At 36.2% G+C, this 20292-nt stretch overlaps 1 protein-coding gene across 3 annotated transcripts in view; it reads right to left on the bottom strand.

The window, feature by feature from the left end:
* Positions 1-20292, bottom strand: part of ATM (ATM serine/threonine kinase) — a 119411-nt gene that overhangs the window by 62105 nt on the left and 37014 nt on the right. For all 3 annotated transcript variants that reach the window (XM_072729896.1, XM_072729897.1, XM_026006789.2), the window contains 11 exons: positions 17925-18007; positions 17673-17828; positions 16518-16593; positions 16264-16394; positions 14229-14349; positions 10386-10559; positions 8935-9104; positions 7761-8007; positions 2485-2600; positions 1428-1554; positions 780-979 (listed from right to left, as the gene is read on the bottom strand). In XM_072729896.1, the coding sequence (XP_072585997.1) occupies positions 780-979; positions 1428-1554; positions 2485-2600; positions 7761-8007; positions 8935-9104; positions 10386-10559; positions 14229-14349; positions 16264-16394; positions 16518-16593; positions 17673-17828; positions 17925-18007 (1601 nt within the window). The remainder of the gene's footprint in view (positions 1-779; positions 980-1427; positions 1555-2484; positions 2601-7760; positions 8008-8934; positions 9105-10385; positions 10560-14228; positions 14350-16263; positions 16395-16517; positions 16594-17672; positions 17829-17924; positions 18008-20292) is intronic.

Genomic DNA, 20292 nt, shown 5'->3' on the forward strand with positions numbered 1-20292 from the left:
GATTATAATAAACTTAGGTAGTTTAGTCAGTAAACAGCTTTCCTGAGTTCTGCTAGCAGCTTCAGCAAATTAATCAAACTCAAAGAAGAGGGTCCCTGGTACCTGCAGTGCAGAGCTGGCTGGTTAGAGCACAGGCGATAATCTGGGCTAGTGACCTGCATCTGAAAGGAAGGAGGGGCAGGCAGTTTTAAAGGACTGAGCCCTGGATTGTGAGATCTGACACTAATCAACTATATATGAGTTGAATTGCAGGACACCCAGCTGGTGTCTAGAGGATTCCCTGGATGTGTGTGTGTGTGAAATACCAACCTCCCCACACACAGGAACTGGTGAGCAGAACTGCTATAGTGACCTATATATTTCAAGCCATCTAAAATTCGTTTAAAATGTTGGAGACCCTTAGTACTTTTTTTTTTTAAGATTTTATTTATTTATTCATGAGAGACACAGAGTGAGAGAGGCAGAGACACAGGCAGAGGGAAAAGCAGGCTCCATGCAGGGAGCCCGACGTGGGACCTGATCCCGGGTCTCCAGGATCACGCACTGGGCCGCAGGCAGTGCTAAATCACTGAGCCACCCGGGCTGCCCTTATTTTTAGAGTCAGAGAAATAGTAATACAATTTTTAAAAATAGTGGGCAGATTAAAAATAGTGGGCAGATTATAAAGCAAAATTAGGAGAACAATACTCTGGCTTCTTCCTCTTAAAACCACAGAAATTTCAATTAAGACAACATGATAGAAAACACAACTTATATCTTAGTCTAAATATATTACATACCTTTTGTTGATATAATGAATCAAAGTATAGATAACATCTCGAAGAACAAAGGCCCAGGCTCCTCCTAAGGCACTTTTTATATCTTTCAGTAATAAAGTAACAAACAGGTGATATATTTTAAGAATTCTGTGCTTTTTATAAACATTATTTGTCTCAGTGGCTTGCTCACATATGGCTAGGAGAATTTTCTGATAGGAATCCTAGAACATAAAGACACATTTCATAAATAGCTTATTTAATAATGTATACTCAATCATAATAAATTCATTTTATATTTAGAATAATAAGTTACATATAATTTTATTTTGGTTTGATATCAAAGGCAAATATTTTATTTAAGAAAATCAGTATCTGAAACTGTTGTCAATTTATCTAGTTTTCAGATAGCAAACAGTAATTTTAAAAAATATATACTCCCTAAGCCAATATATAGACTGAAGTATCATGAAATTCAGACTTCATATATAACATATTTTAAATAATGCTGACAAGTAAAATATCAAGATATAACTTGTAAATGAACATTTTTCTCATTTATTCAGGTGAGTTTTCCCTTTATTTTTCTTTTTAAAATGTACTTGCACAGATTTTCTAGCTGAAAAAGAAGGAATTCTCTCTTTAGTTATTATAACAATAATACATACTTACAGGACTTTTGGAAAGAATTTCCAAAATGCTTTTAAGCTTGGTTTTATGGCAATTGCTGATATAGGCAAATGTTGCTTTAATCACATGTGATGGAAAATGAGGTGGATTAGGAGGAGGATCCAAATCCCTAAGAGTTATAGGAAAAAAAGCAGTCATTATTTTCAGAACAAAATTATCAAGGAAAATAAAGATTCTGTTGATAGACCAGTGAAGTTTCAGAAAGAAAATTTAGATTATAATAACCCCACGTTCTAAAATTATTTTTTCTACTAAATAAAATCACAAATGACTTATCCCAGTCTACATGTTATCAGTCAAAATACATAAATACCTTTACCCTCTAATCGATTTTAAATAATTTGCTTAAGAAATCTTTTATGAAGTTAATGGCAATTCTACAAATGAGCCTTGGTATCACTTCAGGCCTGAATTAAAGCTCTATGCTGCTACTATAAACACACTAACATTTTGAGACTGGCAATCAAACCATTTATATCAAATGGAATTATATACTAACAGTACTGTAAGAGATATTATTACTTTTCCATACAGCACCTTTACTGGGTGCTGAAAGCACCTTTACTTTCAACTACCTGGCAATCAAGCAGGGAAAATAACTAACATTCACATACAACCAAGTGGGTCTCACATTCAAAACATTGTAGTAAAGTAAGATTCTGATACTAAGGAGCATAATAAAGAAATGGTGATCCAGAAATGCAAGACACAGATAAAGAAAACAACAAATGTGCCACAAAGAAGAAATTTCAAAAGTCAACAGATGGGACAATGCTCAACTATTACAGAAATACTGAGAAGAAAAAGGTCATCAGATTTGCAAACAAGGTGATCAACCTGAAGAGCAATCATCATGAAAAGGCTACAGTAGGAGAATAGAACTACTTCAACTCATAAAGGTAGTTATTTTTAAAGAAACAACTTAAAAGCACAATATTGTGCCTACAAACTGAAACCGACATTTGAAGGTGTCAACCAATAAGCTTCCCAAGGAAATTCTGAAATTGCAGTGAATTCTGGAAGTTGAAAATATCCATACCCTGAAAAGTCACAGAGGTCCATGCTCTGGCTGGCACCAGAAGTTGCTGGTTCATGTAAGGTCATCAACAACTCCACAACAATCTCCGGTAAGTTACTAAGGAATAAATGATCAATCTGTAAGGATACAAAATTAAAATAATATTTAAGTTTTTATGTCTGTGACCTTTAAGACAGCTCAAGGGGCCAATGTTATAGTACCATTTCCAAAATTAATCAGTGACTAAAAAGGAAAGAGATAACAAAAGACCTAAGATATGCAAGACTTACAGCTAACTCCACTTTTTTCTGCCATACAACCGACCTGTAGCCTGAGAGGAAAGGAAGGAAATCACACCAAACAGTCTCCTTTATTCTGACTCTTGTTTCATTTTAAAGAATCAAGGCCTGAGTGTGGCACTGAATTCCCCAACCTACTAATTTTCCTGCCAACCAAATTCCCCACTGATCTACACTGATTCTCTGTCTGCATTTTACCATTGACTTAGTTGGAAAATCTAGCTCACTTAATGATACTTTACTGGTAAAAATCCCAGTGACTCTGCTTCCCAGATTTCTACTTGGCTGATACCCCAAATCCTGAACCCAGCTGCTAGCCACATCCCCTGTCATCAAGAGTAAACTGAAATCCTCCCAGACAGGACCACGCCCTTCACTGATCCACTTCCTGTCATGACGGCCTCACAAGGGCATAAATTCTCTAAAGAATAGGTCTGCTCCACTTTGCTTCACCAAAATGAATAACAATTGTGGAGACTGCAAGGTGGATTTATCAGCTCTCCAAGTAACAAATTACAATGCTCTAGCCTAAAAGGTAAATGGCTGATTTACTTGGTGTACAAAATTTGAAAACACACTTCCTCACAACAGAAACATTTTAAAATGTGACAAGACATCAAATGTAAAAATCCTAGCCTTTGCCTCAGGCTTACACATCATTCAGGTCATCATTTCCAAGGTTTCAATCTTTTAGAAATCCAGCCTCGGGGCACCTGGGTGGCTCAGTGGTTGATCGTCTACTTTTGACTCAAGGTGTGATCCCGGGGTCCTGGGATTGAGTTATGCATCGGGCTCCCCGCAGGGAGCCTGCTTTTCCCTCTGCCTAGGTCTCTGCCTCTCTGTCTTTCATGAATAAATAAATAAAATCTTAAAAAAAAATCCAGCCTCATTTCAAAGGGATCAGGAAGGATAAACCAGCCATGTCTGTTTAATATTGGAGGAAACAATGAATTTCCTCCACATAAGGTGACAAGTGGCTTCACGAGTTTTGTATCATTCTACAAAGCAAGATCTGTAAAGTTTAGCTAAAGGGCCATATAAACTGTACAGTTGTCTAACTAGAGCTAACCAATGTTGTAACTGTTAATATTTCAGGCTTTTGACAATTGACAGTTTTTAGAGACTGAGGGACTAGTAACAGTTGTAAGGACACTTCTGCACAGAAGAAAAGAATCCAGAAGACTGATTCGGAGAAAGTATCTTATTAGAGAACCAAAGAAAAAGTAAACCTGTAACAACTTAATGCTAAAAGGAACTGAAACTAACAAGAATTTAGGTCTTTAACCAAGAAGCTAAGAAATTATTATTCAAGTAGGCCTCTTTCCATTCTTGACAGTGACATTTCAATCAGGCCTCAATGTAATTATTTTCCGCTCCTAAATGAACTCCAAAAATTGCTACCTTGTGGTTTGAATATATTTTAAAAAGTAGTGAGATTAGGCCTGCTTCAAGAGACTAGGCAGGGAGATGGCTGGGAGGGGATAGTAGCAGGGTCTTTCATCAATTCCATAACCTTTGGAGCGTCAACATTCTGTTCCAACTGTCTTGAGAAAGGAGCTCCTTGCTTGCCTCCATATGCTCAAAACCAGTTCTGACTGGCAGTGGTCCACCTAAGCAACTGAGAAACTCCATGTTCCATTTCTTGGTTCTATACAGGTAACCGGGCAAACAAAAAAAAGTCTCCTGAAGTTTATCCAATCGTAATTTTGACCATTAGCCAACCTTTGTTAGTCATCTTGTACTTACATAAAAAAACAAAAAACAAAACAAAAACAAAAACAAAAACAAAACAAAACAAAAAAAAACACTTGAGAGTGAGCAATCTTCTTTTACCTTAAAAAAAAGTTTATATATGTGTTTTAATGTAATTTCTCTCAAATAATTTCAGAAATATCTAAATTACAATTAAACAGAAATGGTTAGGTCCTTTTTTACTTGACTCCATCTTTTATCTAATAGTATTCACTACATACGAGGTAGCCAGGATACATCAGCAAAAAAAAAAAAAAAAAGGGTAAAAAATCCTACCTTCAGAGTACTTATAGCGGAGAAGACTGATAAATCTGGTAACAAACTGGGTGGCTCACTGGGTTAATAAGTGTCTGCCTTCAGCCCAGGTCATGATCTCAGGGTCCTGGGATCCAGTTCTCTGTCGGGCTCCCTGCTCAGCAGAGGGCCTGCTTCTCCCTGTGCCTTTCTCCCTGATCATGCTCTCTCTCTTAAATAAATAAATGAATAAAATCCTAAAAAACAAAATCCTGGGAAAGAGCCCTGAGTTGGGCTCTCTGCCTCTCCCTTTGCCCCTTTCCCACCTTGTGCTCTCACTCTCTCAAATAAAATCTTTTTTTAAAAAATACACACAACCTTGCTGGTTCTCTAATGTTCACCAGATTAAGGAACTTTTCCCTTAAGGTATCTATGACTTAAAGAAATGTGATAGAAAATATTCATTTGTAAAAATATTGAAGTATTTAACTTTTCTCTACCCGAACCCTCTGAAATTCAGAAATTCTCAATGAGCATTCTTTCTTCCAGGGCAATCACAGTCATTTTGCATAAATTCAAGAAGAATCTGTTCTCCTTATAACAGGACATCATTGGGAATACTGATTATATTACCAAGGCTTTGACTGGAATGTCACATTTGAGAGAGACATACATAGACTCAGATATAACCAGACAGCTTTAAGAAACTAAGGTTGACTTTATGAAGCATTAAGCCAATAAAACCCCTTGGAAGTGTTGGCCTGATACCTTTCCCAGCAGCATTACTAGGTGAGTAAAGAGTGTCACTCCCTGGCAAGTGCAAGAATCTCAGGATGCTTTGGGAACCTCATGAAAAGGAATCACCCAAATCTAAAGTTACTGCAGAGATGTCTGATGGCAAGCACTTGGCTTGGCTTCTAAAAGTTCAATCGAGATCCCTTATAAAAAGCTCCAGCAAAGCAGATTCTAAAAGATCTATATGGTCAATCACTACTCTTGCTAAATTTATATAAATTATTAGAACACGTTTGTTAAAATAAGACTCGTTTTACAAACTAGTTTTCATTTGATGATCTGATTAAAAATGAATGTTAATATAGTGTTTCAACAACACATCTTTATAAGTAAATAGATTTTAAGCACTTGAGACTTGACACTGGTTTCATAATTTGCTCTAACCATTAAACTATATTTTTTTTCTTTGGTTTTCATCAAGGTGCCTCATATTAATTACCTGATTGCTTGTGAAACAGAGTATATGATGGCTAACACCACTTGCTATGCCATCAAGGCCTTAAATAACTCAAAATGGCATGAAGATATTTTCATTGCTGCACAAGGTGAAACAAGTGCTAGTATAAAAACAGAATGTTGTGGGACGCCTGGGTAGCTTAGCAGTTGGGCGCCTGCCTTTGGCTCAGAGAGTAATCCCAAGAACCCCGGGACTGAGTCCCACTTCAGGCTTCCTGCATAAAGCCTGCTTCTCCCTCTGCCTATGTCTCTGCCTCTCTCTCTCTCTCTCTGTGTATCTTTCATGAATAAATAAAATCTTTAAAAACAAAACAAAACAAAATAGAATGTTGTGTATATATTCTAGATATCACCAAAACTACCAGGATTGCTCAAATCAATGCTTTAAATTACTTTCTCTTCCCTTCAGTGACTGGTTAAAACTCCTGAACTGGATGACAATTATGGCCAACTATAAAAGGTCTTTTATTCAGGCTTCTCTTTCTCATTATAATATTAACCTTATTTTGTTGTCATTTCTGGTGTCTCCCTGACAGACTCCTTCACTGCCATAACTTCCAGCTGACAGACGATCCTTTCTACTCAAGGAGGTTCATACATGTTGTCTACTTTGGATTGGCTGCTTCTACCTTTGGTAACTCCAATATATAAATTCTCCATGTAAGGTGCCCAAGTGGCTCAGTCAGGTAAGTGTCAAACTCATGATTTCAGCTCAGCTCATGATCTCAGAGTCATGAGATCGAGCCCAGCATCAGTCTCTGTGTTCAGCATGCCTGCTTGATATTCTCTCACCCTCTACCCACCCCCACCCCAACTTGTGCTCACTCTTTCAAATAAATAAAATCTTAAAAGAAAAAATTCCCCACCTGACCAATGTTGACCCATAGAGAGGGACATCTCTCTGTCCCTATTTAGCAGAAAGAAGTTACAAAAGATGATCCTCCACCCTCAGCAACCCTCCAGATTTAAGGGTCAAAACTGTTCAGGGGAGAATGATGTGGAAAACAGTAGAAGGAAACAGATCAAATTAAGTTTCCTTAAAACTGGTAGCCCATTGACAATACTTGAGATGGGCAGAGTATAATATTCCTTCAGGAAACTCCCAACTGTCTTAATGTTAATGCCCTACCAAAGGGAAAAACAAGCTTAGCTTGACAACAGCCAGGCCTTCAGTATCCCAAGTCTTCCTGAGTCTACTTTATTGCATGAAAATCCTTTTGGAACTCCCCTTTGTCTTTACTTCCCCTTACACAAAGTATATCATGAGCTGCTCCTCACAGTCCTGGGGCAGCAGCAATTTTGGCCCACAGGTCTTGTCCCAAGCTTTAATAAAATCACCTTTTTGCAATACCCCATGCCAAAAATTTAATAATTTTTATAAACATTTTAAAGAAAAAGGAAACCATAAAATTATTCTAAAGTTTTTTTAAATTTCTGATTAAAAATACTTCATTTAAAAGCCAATAAAAAGGAAAGAACACTGTAACAACAACAGTAACAAAAATATTCATGGATTGCCTATACTAGACAGTGATTACTACATATTAAATTTTACTGCATAAATGATGAATAGTCTTAAAACTCTGAAGTTGTATCTCAGATGAATTAGAGGATGATAAGTATGGGGAGCACTCAGTTGGTAGAGCATGTGACCCTTGATCTAGGAATCAGGAGTTCAAGACCCACATTGGGCCCACAGCCTACTTTAATTAATTACATATATAAACAAATGAGATTAAGTAGATAAAAGTGAAGCCATACCTGTTTTCCTAGTAAGTTTTCATCTTTAAGCATATCATAGACTTTGGTAGCTGTCTCTCTCTGCTGTGCCATCCCACTATCTCCTGTACACTCATAGGCAAAGTAAGGAAGAATATTTACAAGAATCTTTGGAAAGCAGTGTGTTAGAAGACTTTTCCAATCCTCTTGAATCTGATTAGCAATGGACTTCACCTCATCAAAACGACTTCTAATCACCAGATGTGGGATCAAAACCTTGTAACATGATCTGAAAATATAAAAATTTGAAGTATATGTTATATATAACTTACCATAGTCAAATTTTATAATATAGCTCTTAAAATAATGAAGTGCTTTACTTAGTAAACATTAGAACATCACTTTATCTAGAACACTAAGCATTCTTACTCTAATTTTAGAAGTGGAATTGAAATTAAATGAAATTAAACTCTAAATAATCAAATACAAGAAACAGATCTGAGAATATACCACACTAATTCTATGATCAAAAACAGTGGGAACTGAATTTATGTCTTCTGCATTACCAATTTATATGAAATGAAATGTGAAAGAAAGTTAGGAATTCAAACAATGTAAATACTGTTATTGCCAAAATGAAAAGAATAAGGGCCAATAAACACATATGAACTATTTACTCATCGTCCTGATACCTAAATATTATTCTTTACTTGTTCCAAACTTCTCCATTTTCAAAATTTTCTTCTTAAAAGTTAGGAGGTTGCAAAATAAATATTTTTGTATTAAGCTTTAAATCTAACAAAAATAATGACAAAGTGGTTGACAGCCAAGCAACAGAAAGGAAGAACAATTTATCTTTGTCCTAGGAAAGATTATCAAATATTAAAGCTGAAAGAGCCCTTAAAGATCTATGTAATCCCTTACTGTACAGATTGAAAACCCAAGGCCCAGGGGTATTTTCATAACTTGCTCAAAGTTACAAAGCTCATTACTGGCACAGCCAGGACCTGATCCTAAGTCTACTGATTCCCTTCAATGCACTTCAATTAAAACAAGCAGCCCTGCCTCTCACACTACACAGCCTCCCAGTTCTGTGGCGTGTGTGTGTGTGTGTGTGTGTGTGTGTGTGTGTGTAAGGTGGGGGGAAAGGAACTGCCAAACATTTCCAACTAATTTTAAAATGAATATATTTCACATGTGCCATTTGTAGACCTACCTATAGAAGTCCTCAACATTTGTGTAGTTTAGTAAAATAAAAGGGAAAGAATATAAGCTATTTTCAGTATCTTGAAGATTTAGCCATTCCAAAACCAGATAATCCAAATGAGAAGCCATGAAGTCTTCTAAACATCTATATCCAAAAGTTTCAGAAACCTTCTCTAAAACCTGCACAAATCAGAAAGAAGTCAATGCTTTAAGAAACCAATGAAAAAATAAATCATTTAAATCCTTTTATTTACAAAATGACTTTGAAGCAATCATCCAACCAATGTCTTCTATACATTGATTTCCTCGTCTAGGAGATAGGGGTAATAAAACTACCTAGACTTCAGAAAGACTAAATGAGAAAAACGTATTTAATATAATTAGCACTGAGCACACACAGCACACAGCAAACAATAAATGTGAAATGAACAAAAATGGAAAAACATACTGTAATGCTCAACCTTTCATTATATTTCAAAGGAAGGTCTAAAGTAAAATATTGTCAGTCCTAAATCTAAATAAGAAAAATCCAACCACTATAATCCACTTAAAATAATTAGGTAGTGTAGGGGCGCCTTAGTGGGTCAGTCAGTTAAGCATCCAACTCTTGACTTTGGCTCAGGTCATGATCTCAGGGTTGTGGGACTGAGCCCCCCCATCAAGGTCTACGCTCAGGGTGGGGGCTGGGGGCAGTCTACTTGGTTCTCTTCTTTTCCCTCTCCCTCTTGTCCTCCCCCTCCCACGAAAAACAAATAAATCTTTAAAAAACAATAATAATTAGGTAATGTAATAGTATACTTTAAAAACAACAACAACTTCTTCTAATACTGAGAGGTGAAAGTTTAACCCATGTAGGACCGATTCCCAACAGCATGGACTATTATGAAGTTCCATGGAAATCGTGCTGAGAGAATGCTGAGTGGTCTATCAGGTCACTGTTCTATCACCAGCTCATCACACGAACAGCTACAATGGAAAGGTCTAGAACTTTCCAAACTCTGACGTGGTGGAGGGCAGAGGCAAATATTTGACAACCTAGTGCTGATGCGACTGCACACTGGACCCAAGTGCTCCTTCCCTAGGCAACTTAGAAGTTTCACAGCTCTATCATTTGGCTCTTGGCCCTGCTAGATCCAAGGTTGTGACCCAAAATCTACCAGGCAAAACACTTGCTACTGATCTTTTCCCCATGCATTTTTCTCAATATAAGCAATTCCAGAAGGCCTGGTCTGGACAGTAAGTCATTCATCCTGCTGGTTCAATGAATACTTTGTGAAATACTTAATATAAAAAAAATAAACAAATACTATTTAAAGAGTTACTACTTTCCAACATTCCAAATCTAAAAAACAAAACTGTCTCCAAGCTTTTAATCAGTGACACTTCAAAATAAACTTTAACTTTTTAAATTATTTAAAAGTTACCCAAGGAGGAAAATAAAAGATATGCATCCACATGTACCTTTTTAATGAGGTGAGGTTCTAATCCATTCTCTTTCACAGACTTGCACAGTGCGAACAAAGCCTGTTTTTCACAGACAGGGCTACAGCATAAAACCACAGCTACTGTCATCAGTAAAACAGATTTTCTGTTATAAATTTCATCCAAAAGTTCAGGGTTCTCAGCTCTGCAGGACTTCAAAAGAATTTTTTTAAATACTGATATAAATATATAAACATTACAAATAAACCAGTCTAAAATCGATGTACCCATTATAATATCTAAGCAGCCACTGAGCAGTTTTTAAGATTTCATTTATCTGAGAAAGAAACAAAGAGAGAGAAGAAGCAGGGAGAGGGGCAAGGGAAGAAAACAGACTTCCTGCTGGCAGGGAGCCTGACATAGGGCTTGATCTTGGGATTCCTACAATCATGACCTGAGCCAAAGGCAGACAGAATAATACATACTTCTAGCTTAGTGATCAATCATTATAATATCCCCACAGAGGTGAACATTTTTAACTAGCTATAAAACTGATAGAAGTTTCTCAAGGCGCCTCGCTGGCTCAGTTGGTGCAACATGGGACTTCTGATCTTGGGGTTGTGAGTTCAAGCCCCATATTGGGTGTAGAGATTACTTAAAAACAAAATCTTAAAACAACAACAACAACAAAAAAAAAAAACAGTTTCTCTTCACATTTTGAAAACTCTGCTACTCGCTGATCCTACTTCCTTTTTTTCCTGGAACAGGGAAAAGTAAGAGCCAAATTCCTTTACTAAATGGCCATCACTGACGTGTCTGAAGATAGCTATGAGGTTCCCACTAAGTCAGCTCCTCCACCAATTAATTCCTTATGAGAAACCGATCTACAGACTGTAACATGTTAAAAATCTTTTACTCAGAACCAAACCCGACAAGCTAGTTGGCCTCTATACAGAGGATCTGAATCTTTTTATTGGCTTGTTCATGACATTATGCTTCTACTAATGATGTCTAAGACAGAATTTGCTTCTTTTGATAACCATTACAATGTGGATTCATGTACTGCTCTCAAGATGTAAAACTTCCTAGGACTTTTTACGAATGAATTTCTATCAGGTCAATATTTTCCCTTTTTGCGTAAGACATACTAGTCTTAAAATGTATGATAGACATCTCTATTGTTTATATTATTTACATTCATTTTTCCATATTAAAACTTTTTAAAAATTATTGTTTATATTATTTACATTCATTTTTCCATTATATTGAAACTTTTTTGAAATTTACATTCTTTCATGCAACTATCCTGTTCAGTTTTGTGCTATCACCAATTAGACAGTATTTGGCTAGCTGTCTCACATACTTTTTACAAACACACCAAGGCATAAGTAAGTGAATAATTTCTAACATTCAGATAACCGTGCCACTTAAGAAAAATATTATTCTAAGGGCACCTGGGTGGCTCAATCAGTTGAGTGTCTGACTCTTAGTTTCAGCACAAGTCATGTTCTCAGGGCCATGAGATCAAGTTCCTACTTGGCTTGTGCTCAATGGGGAGTCTGCTTGGGATTCTCACTCTCCCTCTGCCCTCTCACCCCCTGCTCTCGTGTGTGTGCACCCACTTTCTCTCTCAAATAAATACAATTTAAAAAAATATACTGCTCTACGAAGAAATAGAGAAATCCTTAGGTTGGCTTAAAAAGACCAACATAATTCTATATTCCCTATTAGAACACTGTCTTTAATCCATTTCTTCCTACCATCACTTGCTCTCCAAATTAGCTTCTAATTAGATTTTATAAGAAATGATATTTTAAGAAGATTGAAATCATATCAAGCAACTTTTCCAACCACAGAAGTATAATATCAATTAGGAAAAAAAAAGACAAAAACACAAACACAAGGAAGCTAAACAACATGCTACTAAACTACCAATGGGTAACTGAAGAAATCAAAGAGGAAATTAAAAAAAAAAAAAATACACGGAAACAAATGAAACTGGAAATACAATGTTCCAAAATGCTTGGGACACAGCAAAAGCAGTTTTAAAAGGGAAGTTCAGAGGAATATCTCAAGAAAACAACAAAAAATCTCTAATAAGCAACCTAACTTTATACCAATGGAACTAGAAAAAGAAGAACAAAGGCCAAAACTGGTAGAAGGAAGAAAATAATAAAACTTAGAGAGGAAATAAATAAAAGAGACTGAAAAGAAAACAAAAAGAAAAAGAAGAAGAAAGAAAGAAAAGAAAAAAAAAAAAAAAGATTGGGTGCCTGGGTGGCTCAGTCAGTGAAGTGTCTGCCTTGGGCTCAAGTCATAATCCCAGGGTCCTGGGAACAAGCCACCCATTGGGCTCCTTGCTCACTGGGGAGCCTGCTTCTCTCTCTCCCCCTCTGCCATTCCCCCTACTTGTGCTTTCTAATAAATGAATAAAATCTTAAAAAAAAAAAAATCTAAATGTGAGACCTGAAACCATAAAATTCCTTAAAGAAAAATAGTAATATTTGTCTGAATGTGTCTCTTCAGGCAAAGAAAACTAAAGCAAAAATAAATTATTGAGACTAGGCCAAAATAAAAAGCTTTTGCACACCAAAGGAAACCATCAACAAAACTAAAGGCAGAAGATATTGGCAAATGAGATATCTGATAAGGAATTAACAGCCAAAATATTTCTAACTTCTACAACTCAACATCCAAAAATCACTTTGATTAAAAAATGGGCAGAGGACCTGAATAGACATTTTTCCAAAAATATCCAGATGGCCAACAGACACATAAAAGATGCTCAACATCACTCATCATCAGTAAAATGAAATTAAAATCAGAGATATCACTGTCAGAATGGGTGGTATCAGGAATTCAAGAAATAACAAGTACTGGTTGGATGTGGAGAAAAGGTAGGCATGCAAGCTGGTGTAGCCACTGTGGAAAACAATATGGAGGTTCCTCAAAAAATTAAAAATGGGAATTCCCTATGATCCACTAATTACTCAAAGTGCTCACTCAAAGAAATAAAAACACTAGCTTGAAAGATACATGCACTCCTATACAATACTTACAATATCCAAGTCATGGAAGTAACCCAGTGTCCACTGACGAATGAATGGAAAAAGATGTGACTGGTGGGAGGGTATGTGTGCAGGTATGTGTGTGCGAAAGATGGAATATTACTTAGCCATAGAAAACTAAGATCTTGACATTTACAACAAATGGACCTAGAAGATGTTATGCTAAGTTAAAAAAAAAAAAGACAAACCCCATATGATTTCACTTACATGTGGAATCTAAGAAACAAAACAAACAAACAAAAAATTAGACTATAAATACAGAGAACTAGTGGTTGTCAAACGGGAGGTGGGTGAGGGAATGGGTGAAATAGAGAATGGAGATTAACAGATACAAATCTCTATCTATAAAATAAGTAGGTCACAGAGATGAAAAACACAGCATAGGAAATACACTCCATAATAGTGTAACAATGCTGTTTGGTGACTACACTTATGATGACCTTGGGTAATATATAGAATTACTATATTATATACTTGAAACTAATATAACATCGTAGGTTAACTATACTTCAATTTTAAAAAATTTTTTGATTAAAAAAAAGGAAGCCATCTGTACTCCTATAAAAACTCAGTAAATTTTGTTTTTCCTACAAAAATAGTACATATGAGTTGAACCAAAAGAAATTGTAAAAAAAAAAAAAAAAGAAAGAAAGAAATTGTGATTATTGGGCCAATTCTAACTCACTTCAATTAGTTCACAGTTGTTTTAGTCAATTGGTGGATGCAAACTGTCTTAGGCCACACTTGGCAAAGTAACATATGGCATACTGATAAGAATTATATGATAATAGCAAATACACAGTGCTAAAATTACCACTTCTGTCATTCCTTCCTGAGCTTTCAAGTACGCATTTTCAAAAGCTGTCTGCTGAAGCTTCAAAGGAAGTGCCTTCAATAATGTGGAAGAACCTCCATGTTTCATATCCTGGAATAACCTTAAAAAATAAAAAAAGCACAATAGTTTTTTACCTTAAACACTATTTTCCAAAGCATATTATGGGACACAAATAAATCACACTGTGAGATATACTAACATACTGGTCCTTCTTTCAATAAACCTAATGAAATCTAAGCCCATTTAAACAGGTTCAGATCCAATGCTTAATATTAGGTTTTTAGCATATACTCCATTTCCTCCTAGAACTGAGAGGGTCTCAAAAAATCTTTTAGCTTATTACTCAAGTAGTCTTGAACTCAAACTAGCCCATAAAGGTGACCAATTAGAGGAAGCCTCAGACTCCTGTCCACTTGCTGTCATTTTAAAAAGTGATCTTATCCCAGAGTGCCTGAGGTAGTTCAGTCAGTTAAGTGTCTCTTGATCTCAGTTCAGGTCTTGATCTCAGATCTTGAGTTCAAGCCCCATCCTGGGGGCTTTGAGAAAAAAAAAAAAAAGAAAAAAAAAAGGTGCTCTTATCTCACAAAGTGGATAGCTTTAAGCCTTAGTGATCTATGATCTATTTAAATTTTTATTGATGGAGAAGAGCTGAACAAAGCTTTCATACTTTTTGTTGTTCCTGAATCCTCCAGTTTCTCTAACATCTCTTACAGTAGACCAATATTAAATATCACCAATAACCAGAAAACAAAAAAATCTCAACAAATGTTATATTCATGTCATTCTTGAATTTATACATTTTTCAAATCTTAAAGAGGCTTCTGACCACTGCTCTGCTTCATTATACTTCACTGTGTTTCTCCATACCCCTAGATGTTTAACTTCAGTGGGTATTCCCATCTTTTAAGGACTTGGGAGTCTTGAAGTAAAGTTCATGTTCATTAGCAACCCTTAAAACACAAGCCCTGAAGAGAATCCCATACCTGAGGAATTAGACACAATTCCAATTTGAGAAAATATTACTGTCAGATATTCAAACTGTTCACATATTAGGTTTATCTAACACATATATTTATGTGACTGCTGGGGCAATTTCTTTATAGCAATCTTTATTTATTGATCACCTATATCTGAATAGTAAAGTTACTCAAATGATTTTCAGTTTTGGTGATTTTAAAGCATAATTAACTTCCTTTTCAAATACTAAATTATTTTATAAATTACTCAACACCTACCACATGCCATTATTGTTTTTGGTACTCAGTATACAGCAATGAACAAAACAGACAAAAAACTAATGCCTTCTAGAATCTTATATTTTAGGTAGATGTGTTATATTTAAAACAACGTTCCAAGTAGTCATTCATGCTACTGAGAAAAACAAAGAAGAGGTACTTTATCTGCAGGGATTGTAAGGTGGAAAAGGCAGAGACAGGTTACAATTTAGATTTTAAAAATAAAATAAATAAATAAAATTTAAAAAAATAAAAAATAAATTAAAAAAGATTTTAAAAATCAACTGGACAACCTGATAAACATGTAGTGCTAGGAAATTAATATTGCTTCTTCAATTATTCAAACACTACACAGGTCGCTACAATAGAATTACTCCAGTGCCTAACTATATATTCATTCAAATAAATATAATTGCAATTAGCACAATGTAAAATGTGCTAATCTTCATTTTACAAACTCATGTAAAAATCACAGTAATAATATCCAACCATTCAATAAGTCCCATAAGTGGTAGTAGACACAGCTCATTCAATTCCACCTCTTCACTAGCTGTATGGCACTGACCAAGTTACTGTCTCTCGAAGCCACTTTTCATTTGTAAACTGGAGGAATTAGTGGTATCTCAGTGATAGAACTGTCAGAATTAAGAGAAAACATAAATGCCAAATACATGGTATATGCTCAGGAAATCCTGGCTATTTTTTGTACAACAAGCTGTGCTACACATGACATTAACCCCTGCAGCACCCCAGACACATCAGGAATCTAGACCCATTACCTATTGATTGACTCTGCAGCCAACATGCTAACTTGATGATGATTATCAGCAAGAAAATGTGGAAATACTTCATTTACAGGGAAGTCTTTTCCCATCACATTAAGAATAGCCCATTTTGAATAAGGATCAGCCTATGGGAAAAGAACAACTGGTGTTAAATATGAGAGAAAAATCATCCAGTTACAAACAGAAACAAGGACTACTTTAAAATTTTTAATGGAGAACTTACTAACAATTAACATGAAATAACTCACCTCAAGCAAAGTTTTAAGGCATTTTACTAGTGCCATTCTTACAGAGAAAGTGCATTTTCCCTCTTTTGCTAAGTGCCTGAAACAAAAGTGTTTGAAAGTCAAATAATTATTCCAATAAAAGCATAGTCAAAAAAATTATTGGATATTACACTTAGTCTTACATTCTTATCCTCCCATACTAAAATTTCTTTCCATATTAAATTTGATTCTCATTATGTGGCACACGCTGGTCAATATTCTCAACTTTCGTTAAGAAAGTTAGTTTGAGGGACACCTGGGTGGCTCAGTGGTTGGGTACCTGCCTTCAGCTCAGGTCATGATCCTGGGATCCAGGATCAAGTTCCACATCAGGCTCCCTGTGAGGAGCCAGCTTCTCCCTCTGCCTATGTCTCTGCCTCTCTCTCTCTCAGTCTTATCTCTCATGAATAAATAAATAAATCTTTAAAAAAAAAAAAAAGAAAGAAAGATAGTTTGAAAATGAGTTCATTTGGGGCCCCTGGGTGGCTCAGTCACTTAAGCATCTGCCTTCGGCTCTGGTAAGGATCCCAGGTGCCTCAGATTAAGCTCCGAAATGGGCTCCCTGCTCAGCGGGGAGTCTGCTTCTCCCTCACCGTTTTGCCGCTCCCCCTGCTCATGCTCTCTCTCTTGCTCACTCTCTCAAATGAATAAAATCTTAAAAAAAAAAAAGGTTCATTTTAATGTACATTGTTTTATATGATTATGACTCTTCTAGGGGCTATCATACTTCAGCATACCATGTTATATACTTACATTAAAAGGAAATCATTTGTAAAGTTTCATTTTCATTCTTATATCAAAGATTTCAAAACCAAATTCCATACTGATTCAGAAGTCCTTATCAATCAAGTGGGTTCAAGAGTTCTAAACTACATGTGTGTTCTTATGTAAGTATCATAAAGTTACATCACACAGTGACTACATGCTTAAAATAACCAGAAGCTGACAAGGCCAATGTGTTCACTAGTTCTTCAGGCAATTAAGGAGGAAAACAGAAGCTACACACTACTGTTGTTAAAGGTTGTATACAGTTACATGCAAGGATTAGCATAAATTACTACGTAGAAATGCAAAGTTTGTAATTGTATCCAGAGCAGCAAAAGAACATTAAGAACTCCACAAAAACTCTGTACCTACCAAAATGCTCCAATCACTGTTAGAAACTGCCCTTGAGCATCCCTTGTGTTTTCAGCATCCATATCGCCTTGACACAGGTTCCTCACTATATGAACAATGTGGTTTAAAACTGCCTTACAAACATCCTGGTCACGTCGATACAAAGAACACACATTGCTGCAGTGGAAAAAATTTAACTTTGTAAGTGTAACAGAACACACCTATTAGCTTATAAATTTAAAGTGAACACAACACATGGCTTTAATTTCTTACGATAGTGGTTTTAGAAGTTCAACAACCTCTTCCATTGGCAAAGGATATTCTTCTCCAGGAAGCTCCTTCAAAAGCACTAGATACTAAGATAGTTGAAGAGAAAAAAAATCATTTTTTTCATAAATGATTTACTAAGTATAAATGTAACCATAAATTCAGCCATTAATGCATGCACATGTATACACACACATACACACGGTGAATTTTCAAAATAGGCAGTACAGTAATAAAGAGGTCTGAAGTTAAACAGAGCTGGATTCCAATACCAGCACTACAACCTGTTACCTGCATAGTTAAAAACTTACCTTGTCACCTGAGCCTCTGTACTCGCACCTATAAAATAGGGATATAGCCCTTAGCTGGCCAGATTGCTGTGAGGACTAAAGGAAATGAATGTAAATGTCTACTATTTATTGTAGGAATTCATTAAGTAGATAGCTGTTACTACTGTTGGGATTAAGAGCTTGAGCAAGAATCTGAAATTACTGTTAATGTCTCTATGCTCCAAAAATAATGCTTGAAGATAAAACTTAATGGTTAAAAACTGTTCTATGAATGAATTTTGGACAGTGGAGATAATTGTGGGCAGGGAAAAAGTAGAATACCCTCAGTTATCTTCCTATGAAGCGATCTTATAGGGTTCTCTATGCTACCGTTGGTACCAACAACCACTCAGCAACTACAGGTATAATCATGGTAGTTGGGCAGCCTCGGTGGCTCAATGGTTTAGCACTGCCTTCAGCCCAGGGCCTGATCCTGGAGACCGGGGATCGAGTCCCACGTCAGGCTTCTTGCATGGAGCCTGCTTCTCCCTCAGCCTGCGTCTCTGACTCCCTCTCTCTGTGTCTCTCATGAATAAATAAATAAAATCTTAAAAAAAAAAATCATGGTAGTTATAACAAGGCAGCCAGTTCCTGAGAGCTGCCAAATCCCTTTCTAGTTATAGTAAGAAATCAGAAGGCATTTTTCTCTATCATGTACATGTAGAAAAATGTTTCTTATTCCTTTTCAGATATTATAAAAGAAGATTAAATTGGACCATCTTAAATATCCGTGTTGAGAATCACATGTGTGATGTTATTAATTAAATGTCTTGAACTGATTTTAAGCACCAAGGCCTCAAGAAAAGTACACAGACCTCCTCAATGGTCAGAGCTGGATACTTGACTAGTTTGCCAGGGTCAAAACCAGGGTATCAAACAGGATTCAACCAAGCACGTTTGCTGGGGTCAGAGGATCAACCCACTTATTCACTGCAGCTGAAACATGACGAGAGATTCTGGCACGGACTCAACCTACCTGACCACGAAAGGTTCTAATCAGGGAATTCCCCTGGCATGTTTCCTAAGGGCTGAGGAAACAAAGGCATATGTGCCAATCCACTGGGACTGGGGACATGACCACAGACTCACCCAGCAGATCTGCTGAGCCAGAGGCTCCCTCTCAATGTTCACCAGTGCTGGGGCAAGGAGGATGGCCTCCATGGACAGGGGGTACATTACATGTAAGAATTCTGAGTGAATATACTGTACTGAAGGTGAATGGGAAGCCAGCTTTCTTCCCGTTGGGAAAGGGAGCTACAAATACGGACAGAGAAAAAAACACAAATTCTACGATGTTGGACTGGAAATGAAGATATCTATCTGTATATGGATAGACTGGGGGTGGGGGGTAGGGCAGGAGAGGGATTTTTTTTCTAGTATTCTCACCAAAACCTAAATCTAAATCTAATTATGAGGAAATAGACAAACCTAACATGAGGGCTTTTGGAGAACAAATGGCTGTCCTATTCAAAAATACGAAGGTCAGGAAAGGTAAGGAAAAACTAAGGAACTATTCCAGGTTCAGAAACTGAATAGACCTGACACCTAAATGCAATGATATAATGTTAGTTTCCTGATTATACTGTGCGTATATAGGACAGTATTACTGTTTTTGGCAAACACGCACCAAAGTACAAGGGCATCACATCAGCAACTTAATCTCAAAATGTATCAGAAAAAAAGACGTATGTGTGCAAGCACGCAGAGGGAGAAAATCAAACAGCAGATTTAGTAAAATGTTAACTGTGGAAGTGTATGGAAGGAATAGAATTCTGTAACTTTACTGTCACTTCAAAATTATATCAATATATATTAAACTGTATATTAGCAAACTAGAATTTAAATAAAAACAGAAAGAAAATATTTAAAGCAAAAACAAAACTTTAAAGCATAAAGATTAAGGTCAAGGCGAGATTCAGAGCTCAACTACAAGGTTATGTATTATTTTTACATCAGAGTCTGTTTCCTAGCCTACTATAAAATAATTTATAATTAATAACTCAAAATAATAAATCTATCCAAAGTCCATGCAAGTCCATTCAGTA

The sequence above is a fragment of the Vulpes vulpes genome, chromosome 12, assembly GCF_048418805.1.
Source record: "Vulpes vulpes isolate BD-2025 chromosome 12, VulVul3, whole genome shotgun sequence".
Lineage (NCBI taxonomy): Eukaryota > Metazoa > Chordata > Mammalia > Carnivora > Canidae > Vulpes > Vulpes vulpes.